The 10,270-nt window shown below is 34.3% G+C and overlaps 1 protein-coding gene across 2 annotated transcripts; it reads right to left on the bottom strand.

Annotated features, from left to right (window-relative positions):
- Positions 1-4,162: 4,162 nt before the first annotated feature.
- Positions 4,163-9,933, bottom strand: LOC114394975. 2 transcript variants are annotated; one of them, XM_028356659.1, is made up of 8 exons: positions 9,760-9,933; positions 9,580-9,638; positions 7,398-7,688; positions 5,668-5,981; positions 5,469-5,595; positions 5,107-5,382; positions 4,895-4,996; positions 4,163-4,809 (listed from the first exon to the last, which is right to left on the bottom strand). In XM_028356659.1, the coding sequence occupies exons 2-8, from the start codon at positions 9,601-9,603 to the stop codon at positions 4,450-4,452; spliced, it is 1,494 nt and encodes a 497-aa protein (XP_028212460.1). In that variant the 5' UTR covers positions 9,604-9,638; positions 9,760-9,933; the 3' UTR covers positions 4,163-4,449. The 2 variants fall into 2 exon arrangements, with proteins under 2 accessions (XP_028212460.1, XP_028212461.1); XM_028356660.1 differs by having other exon boundaries at positions 5,668-5,975; positions 9,760-9,932.
- Between the last annotated feature and the right edge of the window lie 337 nt (positions 9,934-10,270).

A 10,270-nucleotide genomic window follows, 5' to 3' on the forward strand; every position in this document is an offset into this window, starting at 1 on the left:
GTCAAGTAGTGGGAGTCTGTACCTGTTTGTTTTGTAGGTACTGTCTATAAAAAACACTAGATGACATGCATTGCATAACTTTACTGCATCTGGGTGACACCAAAACAGATCACGCACCACAACTTCATCCTTCAATCTATGCCAATGAATGTATTGATCACGTTCGAGAAGCTTCATCAGATGCTGCATTTCGGTATCAGCTCCTCTTATTGAAGAACGATATGCACTTCTTGCATTGTAAATTTGCTTTATCGTGGTGTAACTGTCGGCATTGTGTTCCTTCAACGTTAGCAAGATGTTTTTCGGTTTCACCATCGACTTTGTCATATCAGCAATAATTTTCTTTTCTTCCTTAGTCAATCGCCCGGCGTATGGATGTCCAACTAAGGACTTCGCCAATTCATGATTATGAATCCCACAGATCAACTTCACCATCCAACCTTCCCCTCCACGCACTGGTTTCCCACGAAGCCTGAAGGGACAACCACATTTCCTACTCCCGGTGTCTTTTCTAACGAATTCTTTATTTCTACACTTGTACGTACCACTCCTTTCACACCCAATTAACACAAATGAACTTCTTCCTCTGCTACCGGTCTCTGTGTCAGATCTCATAATCACTGCAACAAATCCATTTTCATGGGCAACTGTTCGAGCCCATTGCAAAACATCATCTCGAGTAGCGAATACCTACAACGCAACCCTAACACATTAATTTTCGTACAAACCATCAATTCAACCAATGACTCAAATTATCTATGATTACCTGAGATGTATTAAAAGCATTTGAACAATCGACATGTCGTTCATTCACTCCACATTCTTCTTGATTATCATAATCATAATCCATATGAACTTCTTGTGACATCGCAAAGTCATACCTCCATTGATCTTCGTCCATCTTAAGGACATATGCATCATACACAAGTACATTCAAATTATCATATAACCACATCCAAAAATTTACTACACCTTAAATAACAAACATATTAATAGGACATATGCATCATACACGACTATATTAAAATTATCACTATATTCTAAATTTATAACTACATTATTTACTTAAACTAAACTTATCACTATAATAAACAACTAATAAAACATTTTTGTACCATTATACATTTAAGTTACCTAAATCATTTAATATTATACCATTATACCTAATTAAATCAATAATCCACAACATATATAAACCAGAAATAAAAAAAAATTATAAAACAAAAATATATATATATATATATACCATTATAAAACAAAAAAAATTATAATCCACAATATATATCATTATACCTAATTAAACCAATAATTCATTATTAACTAACAGAAATATATATAAAACAGAAATTAAAAAAATTATAAAACAGAAATTAAAATAAATTAGTAATAATTTAACATTCCGGAAGAAGGTTTTCCGGAAGTTACGAAGGCCAATTCCGGAAGAAGTGCTTCCGGAAACTACTTCCGGAAGACCTTCTTCCGGAATTGGGCTTCTTAACTTCCGGAAGAAGGTCTTCCGGAAGTTACGAAGCCCAATTCCGGAAGAAGTGCTTCCGGAAGTAGTTTCCGGAAGAACTTCTTCCGCAATTGGCCTTCACCACTTCCGGATGAAGGTCTTCCGGAAGTTACGAAGTCCAATTCCGGAAGAAGTGCTTCCGGAAACTACTTCCGGAAGCACTTCTTCCGGAATTGGGCTTCGTAACTTCCGGAAGACCTTCTTCCGGAAGTTAAGAAGCCCAATTCCGGAAGAAGGTCTTCCGGAAATAGTTTCCGGAAGCACTTCTTCCGGAATTGGCCTTCGTAACTTCCGGAAGACCTTCATCCGGAAGTGGTCATTCCGGACCTTCCTCCTTCTGTGCCTAAAATTTCTTCCGGATACATTTTTTACTGTTTTTCTTCTCTAAAAGCTAACCGGAAAACGAAATAAACGCGTACCTCCGACAAAATAGGAACAACAGCCACTAATAAAACTTCAAATACGGAACACGGGACCACCAAATCTTCAAATACTTCACTTCACGGGACCACCAACAGACTGCTGAAGGGACCACCACCGAAACAACAGCAAACGGAAGAAGAAACAAAGCAAACGGAAGAAGAAACAAAGCAAACGGAAGAAGAAACAAAGCGAAGAAGAAACAAAGAAAGCGCAGTAAAACACAGCCTGAAGACGTTAATTTAAAGAAATTTACACAAGGGCAAAATCGTCATTACATACGCATTTAAAAAAAACTAACTTCCGGAAGAAGCTTCTTCCGGAAGACAATGGAATTCTTCCGGAAGAAGCTTCTTCCGGAAACATTCCGGATGACGTTCTTCCGGAAATTGTCTGTGAGTATTTCCGGAAGACACAAATTAATCTTCCGGAAGAAGATTCTTCCGGAAACTTTCCGGAAAAATTATTTCCGGAAACTTTCCGGAAGAACCTTCTTCCGGAAGAATAATTGCTGAAGGGCAGTTTCGCCACTTCACTGTTTGCTGGGTGCCCCAGCAATAATGCTGGGTGCACGTAGCAACTCCCAATGGACAAACATTTTTTGTGTTCCAGACCCGTTTGGTCTTGTGGGTTAAACAAACCATCCATGGGCCTACACCCATATATACCCACCTGTATATCCACCCATGTGTTGTTGTCCTTACGTTGATGCTTGAGACGAAACAAGTCCAATGGAGTGTGGGAAGGGTTCCAGTCTCTTACTCTAAAATAGAACAAAGAATAAAAGTTAAGAACTTGAAGGTTTTAAAGTAAAAGATCATTTACACTAAATCATACAAGGTAAACAATACAATAAATTGTATTAAATGACAACTTAACCATATTAGCTTGGGTGCTCTTCTTTTTTAATTCTTCAGATTTTCAATGCTCACATAATCTCTCCCAAACATCGTCTTTGACTCAATTTGGTTTATTCGTTGTGACTTGAGCCTCATTTAGAATATCTTTTATTATTTCTATATCTTGTATTTCAAAATTCTTTTTTGTCCGTGTTAATTTTAATTGTCTAATATTTTTAATCTTGATATGATGATTGTTATTAATAATTGTTTTCATATAAAGAAAGTGTTCTCACAAAAGTTATATTATATTATATTATAATATATATATATATATATATATATATATATATATATATATATATATATATAAACACTTGTATTATTATGTTAATTGATTAATTGTATGTCATTTGAATGGTGTCATTAGGCTACTTCTCCACATTACTTGAATAATAATGTTATTCTAAAATGATGTCATTTAGATCACCTGATTTGAATGGCACTATGCTTTTTATTTGCTATTTGAATCATGAATGGCTTAATACTTAAATATTATAGTGTTATCTATTATTTGTATTTGGATCATTTGAATTGTTAAATGTCTTGAAGGAAAAATGTGACTTAAAAAAATAATGAGAAAAATAATATTGATGTTTTCATTTTTTGATTCTTTTTAAGAATTTAGTTAGCCAACCCACCAAGATGTTGTGAGTCGGGTTGAAATTTTCATGACTCACCAAAAGGTGAGTTGAATTGGCTTGATCCGTTTAAAGTTCAACTAGTGGTGAACCAACTAAAATGAGTTGGGTTGACCTGCTTTAACACCTCTAAGCATTCATTGAGGTTGGCTTGATTGACTAGATAATTCAAAGTTGCTCACCAATTCCACCTATATCACTATAAAAAAAATTGTCCTTAGAGATCATTTTTATTTATCATTAAAGTAAATCAATGACTACACAATTTTATTTTTGGTGAATCCGAGTATCCTTCATTCAGACTTAGGATCGAAACCCTAATTACATGTTTAAGATACAAGATTATTCACTAAGGATTAGACAAATTAAAGATAAATAAGGACTAGACAAATTAAAGATAAATAATAATCAATTGCTAAACCATTGGTCACTAGCAAATATGTAGCAACAAAATTTTAGAGACCAGTTTCAAAGAAATTTCAAAAATTGATTTGAAGACTTATTTCTTGCTGATTTTGCAAGCAACGTTAAAATTTATTGATTGATTGATCTCTTGATTAATTTAATAACCGAATTTAATTATTGATTTAGCCACCGATTATATTGGTTATTTAAAAGAATATGCCACTAAATCGATCATTATTTTGTAATCTAGGAGAAAAATAATTAATTTAAAATATATCTAATTTCTACTTTTTGAATCTAATAGGTATATACATATGAAATAAAATTTCAAAATAAGCTAAAGTATATGAACCTAATAGACATACATAACAATATATATATAAACACATTAAGTAAAACATTAATAACCAAAGTACAAAACATTTGCCATACAGACACTATTATATTAAAAGTAGGCCAGTATCAATGAGTCGCTATGGTTCACTTAGTGACTCCTCGTCATCTTCATATTCACTGTCATCTTCACCTTCATCTTGACTGTCATCTTCACCTTCTTCTTGATTGTCATTTATATTATACATGGCATGTTCATGCTTTCAATCAATTCTCGTATCAATGCATTGTTATGCTCTAGAAGCCTCTCAGTGTTTGCAACTCTGGCTTGAAGCTTATCTCTTTCATTTTTAACTTCTTCCATCTCTTTGGTCAATTCATCAAACTCTTGTTTTTTTACCCACTCCCTTGATGAAGAAGATGAACAATTGTAGCAAGGACTTGTTGCCATAACTGTAGATTTCATTCCAAGTCCATATACTTTTCCTTTCTTTGATCTAGCTACATCGCACCACACATCTAATTCACTTGGTGAAGGTTTTCCTTCTGCCAATGCTCTTTTGGTCATATGTTTCAATGTGCGTGCAAATGCCTCCTAACATCACCAATATAAGCCTAATAAGTAAGAATAAAACAATGCCATAAACAAATACAAGATTATAAAGGTGAGAGTTCATTACATTTACATGTTGTGATCTCCTATCCACCCATGTGTTGTCCTTACGTTGGTGTGTGCGACGAAACAACTCCAATGGAGTAGGAGCAGTTCCAGTCTCTTTCATCTAACATACAACAAATAATACAAGAACTTGTTAGATTTTAAGTTAGAGATTATTAAACTAAATCACACGAGATAAACAGTGCAATGAATTAAATTCATTGACAACTTAACCATATTAGCTCTATGCTGTGAAGCGCTAATAGAGCCACCAGTGTGAGATGCTCCATAATTAGATGCCCGATTTGTTTTTGCTTGGGTACTCTTCTTTTTGAATCCTTCAGATGTCCAATGCTCGCACAATCTCTCCCAGACAACATCTTTAATCCAATGTGGTTTATCCATTGTGGTTCGAGCCTTGTTTAGATAATTTTTCATCAATACTGAACCTCGCATTTCAAAATTCTTTTTAGCCCAATTGTAATCCGGTGGAGAAACAGAGAAGTTTTCCTATATATACAGGCAACAAGTTAGCTAAAAGTAGACTAAATATACATATCCAAATCAAATGTAATAATTAATATAAGAAACTTAACCAAAAACTCTTCAAACCAAGAGTTTCTTGTGCTAATTGGTATCTTTTTCCATGATGGCCAGGGATCAGTAAAATTCCTCTTGAGGATATCCCCAATCCCATTAGCAGCAGAGCGAGAAGGTAAGAATCTGCAAATATTACATGCAAATCACAAGTTTAAAAAGTCATAGTCAAATAAGTAACAAAATAGAACAGCATACCCTTGCTCATCAAGATATAAAATTGGCTTGGCATCATTTCTTTGTGTCTCTAATGCAGCAAAAGATCTATCAGTACGTCCTGCATCTGAATTCATTGGTTGTGATGTACATGGTGAGTGTACCCCTTCCACTGAAGGTGGAAGTGATACATCAGATATCCTAGCAGGTAGGTGTGCCCCTTCCATTGAATTAGTTGGTCGTGATGCACATGGTGGATTTTGAGAAGTCATCTGTGATAGATATGCAGTACGGTGTTTCGTTGGATGACTCTTGGAAGCTTTTCCTTTATTCGGATCTTTCTCTGCCACCTGCAACTAACAATGCAGAGTATGAGAACATGATTAAAAAAGGTGAGAGTTCATTATAAATTGCTTAACAATAACATTCGGCGGTGGGGAGGGGGGGGAAGGGGCAAATAAAGTAAATGACTTATTGATGATTAGAACAAACTGCATCTATTCGACTTATTAAACCATGAAAAATTTACCCAATGGCCTTAAAACTTGGCTGCTAACAAGAATTTATCATAGCAGTAGCAGATACATGCCAATAAGGGGAGAAAATATCCAAAACTAATCAAAACAAAGAAACATGATATGGAGCTTATATAGGATCACAGGTTTGAGTTGTAAATGAGTGCAGCCCGATATCTAGAATCAAAATATGTATTAAATCCAACACTTTTAATGCATACACTACAATCAGAAAATGAAATCAAAGGAATAAGTCATAAAGAACAGCTATAATAACAAACGAAGAAAATCCAATAGAAATTATGCAGAGATACATGCAATCCATCAACTTCGTAACGGAGCTTGTTCCTTGCATTTTGCACGCATGGTAAAAAACAAAAGTATTCATAGGTTTGAGTTGTAAATGAGTGCAGCCCGATATCTAGAATCAAAATATGTATTAAATCCAACACTTTTAATGCATACACTACAATCAGAAAATGAAATCGCAGGTATAAGTCATAAAGAACAGCTATAATAACAAACTAAGAAAATCCAATAGAAATCATGCAGAGATAATGCAATCCATCAACTTCGTAACGGAGCTTGTTCCTTGCATTTTGCACGCACGGTAAAATCAATGAACAAAAGTATTCACAGCCCAACTATATAATCCTCAAAAGTTAAATCATAAGCATTACATGGTCTGAATAATACAACTATGTAGGAAACATCAAAACACTGTTTTTAAGTGACGGACTCCCAAAAGGCATCATGTAAAAACTGTGAAGACCATAGAATCAATGAGCAACTCAAATGAATAAAAAAATCACTATAATCATGCATAATTACACACAGAAGTTAATAAAATTTAGTCCATACAACGAGATAAAGAAGCAAAATTCCCTTTGAAGTTTTCCATAAACCAAGTCTTTCAAACCAATTCATATTGCCTTACATCCTGAGTTTCAAGCTAGTAATCCAGACACCATTTTATGTAATTCAACTTAAGCTATCTCCAAATGAAAACTGAGGGGGTTTGCAAATTACAAGTTCATGGGGCTTCCAAATCCACCATTCATGTAGCATACAGAATAGTATAGAAACCATTCAAGCCATTACTCAAAACTGAGATTCCAACTTGTCATTAAAAAAATAACAAGAGGAATAACACTAATGATGGTGATTGAAGCATATACAAATTTAAGTTCGTCACAGCTGTGGAGGAGGATACCCCAAATCAATGAGATTCACTGAATGAAGAATAAAAGGCATTACCTGCTGCCTAACAAACTTTTTGCGAACAGAAGTTGTCTTCTCTGAGGCCATGTCAAGGCTACATTCTGCATCTGGATTTGTTGGTTGTGAAGTACATGGTGAGTGTACCCCTAGTATTGAAGGTGGAGGTATCACATCAGATGTCCTAGCAGGAGGATCAGTAGGATGAGATACTGCATGTGATGAAACACATGGAGGAATTTGAGAAGTTATCTCTGCTAGATGCCTAGCAAGTTGAATTGTTGGATGACTCTTAAAAGCTTTTCCTTTATTCTGATCTTTGACTGCCATCTGCAATTACACAAAATTAACCAAGCAGACTATGTTGAGAACATGATTATAAAGGTGAGAATTTTCATTATAAATTGTCTGTTTGCCATTTGAATAACAATAAACAATCAGGGGGGGAAATCAAAAGAAAGGGACAAATAAAGAAAATGAGTTATTGATGTTTAGAACAAAATGCACTTATTGTGCATACAAGACAGGTGCTGTAAGAAATAGGATCTTACAACAATCTCACAGAAGAATATGGGACTGCATCTATTGGACTTAAACCATGAAAAATTTATCCAATGTACCATTACGTTTCAACTTCCTAATGGGACAGATCTTGCATCAAATGGATAAGTATAAGCCAACTTGTGCTTGAATGAATGAGTGCTACCAGAACTTCAAATGTGCATAATTTACATTGACTTTGGGCAAGTTAAGGAGATAAAATCTGAAATTTTGTGGGTTAAAAGATATATGTCTCTGGGTTATAACAAAAAAAAACAACACTCAAATCTAATGTGTCTGGCTCAAGTTTTGACTAAATGAGTAAGGACTGCTCAAACTTTGACAGCATGCAAAAATGAGTTTAAAAATGCTACTTGATGCATATGACCAATTCAAATGACTAAAACCAGTTTATAATCATTGAAGAAAAAATAGCCCATGCGTCATGAACGATTAATCACTCAAAGAAGGAGCACATAAAAAAAAAAAAAAACTTCGTACCCCATTGCCCAGAGGCTCTTCGCTATGCGAAGGTATGGGGGAGGGATGTTGTACGTAGCCTTACCCTTGCATATGCAAAGAGGCTGTTTCCGGATTCGAACCCATGACCAACAAGTCACCAAGGCACAATTTTACCGCTGCACCAGGGCTCGCCCTCAGAAAATGAGCCATATACCTTTTAACAACCAAATTTATGCCAAGTTACTATCTTGTGTAATCTTCAAAAACTATCATTACCAGGCCATCTAGTTTCATTGATATATGTCTTGCTAGATGTAATAGAAACCTTTTTAATAGCCTTCTAAAAATCCAAGATTGTGAATCAAATCATAAACTGGGTTTCATTCAATAGTTCTCGATAAATAGTTGTAACAGCTACAGCAGCATAAAACTTCAATTTTCAAACATTGTTTTATATAATATGCAGAACCTCAATGAGGTTTAATCTATTCTTACAGTAAGAAAGAATTATAAAGAAACCACTTTTATATTCTGGCAGAAAACCACAATCATGATTCCTCTAAACCCAACCTTTCAAACCAGTTTATATCCTATTTAACTCAATCTTTTAAACATATTTCTTTGTTACCCATTTTATTAAGTAATAGCAACCTTTAAAATATTATAGCACCAGGCAAAGACAAATCATCCCCTACAAGTCTCATTTTCATAGCATGAGTTGGAAAATGAAAATCATGACAGCACCCATATATAAACTATTAGTATGTAAAGCACCTTTAATTTCCACTCAGTCTAACCAAGTCTGTCATAAAATCCCCTTTGAAGTCTCTCACAAATCCAAGTCTTTCAAACCAATTCATATTGCCTTAAATCCTAAGTTTCAAACTATTAATTAACCCATCCAAGACTTATATTCATTTTATTTTTTTTTAAAAAAAAATCAACTTGAGCTATCTATCTCCAAACGAAAACTGAGGGAGTTTGCTAAGAGTTGACGGGGCTTTCAATCCCCCCATTCTTATAGCATGCAAAAAATAACAGAGACAAAAGCAAGGCATTACACAAAACTGATATTAAAAATAGTCACTAAAACAATAAAAAAAGAGGAACGACAGTAATGACAGTGATTAAAAAAATATACAAAATTAACGTCATCATAACTGTGAAGGGAGAATCCCTAATGAATGAGATGCATTGGATGAAAAACAAAAGGCATTACCTGGCGCTTCCTCTTTGGAGCCATATCAAGTAGCAACTACTACTTCTTCTTTCTTCTTTCTGCAACCCCAAATTAAAAATGAAAAAAAAAAGAAGAAGAAGAAGCATAAACACAAGCACGTCATGGGCAAAAATGAAAGAAAAACAAAACAATCCATTAGAATAAAGCAGCGATTTTTACACGTTGGAGAGGTCGACTGGAGCACGGCGACACAAGACAACGACAATGGGACTGAGGGACTCTACAAATTGATTAGGGTAAAGAAAGAGAAACAGAGTGATTGAGTCAGTTCCTTCTTTATATGATTTGGGAATTACTCGGCGACCGAAAGTGGCAGTCGCTATACTTGACACCAAACCAGCGGTCACAACAAACAAGCGGTGTTTTTTTAACTGTAATTGTTTTTTTTTTTAATGAACCCAATTTTTTTCTATTCATTGTTATAATTATAATTAAATTTTATTTAATATTTCATTCTCATCTAACAAAGGGAATACCCTTTTGGTGTCCACAAATTTTACGTTTTTCAATTTTTAAATGGATCTGCTCATGACATGTGAATATCGTTGATATAACGAAAACACATTTAAATATTTTTTAATTTTTAATTTTTAATTTTACTTTAAAATATTTTTAAGATAAGTGAAACACATTTAAATATTTTAAGTAAGTAAATATATTTTTATTCAGT

This window comes from Glycine soja, chromosome 18 (assembly GCF_004193775.1).
Source record: "Glycine soja cultivar W05 chromosome 18, ASM419377v2, whole genome shotgun sequence".
Lineage (NCBI taxonomy): Eukaryota > Viridiplantae > Streptophyta > Magnoliopsida > Fabales > Fabaceae > Glycine > Glycine soja.

Excerpts from the sequence above, each read along its gene's own strand:
- LOC114394975 (XM_028356659.1), bottom strand. The coding sequence starts at position 9,603 with ATGGCTCCAAAGAGGAAGCGCCAG. Across the intron at positions 5,596-5,667 it reads TTATATCTTGATGAGCAAGG|ATTCTTACCTTCTCGCTCTG; the intron begins GTATGCTGTTCT and ends TAATATTTGCAG. Across the intron at positions 5,383-5,468 it reads CTTGGTTTGAAGAGTTTTTG|GAAAACTTCTCTGTTTCTCC; the intron begins GTTAAGTTTCTT and ends CTGTATATATAG.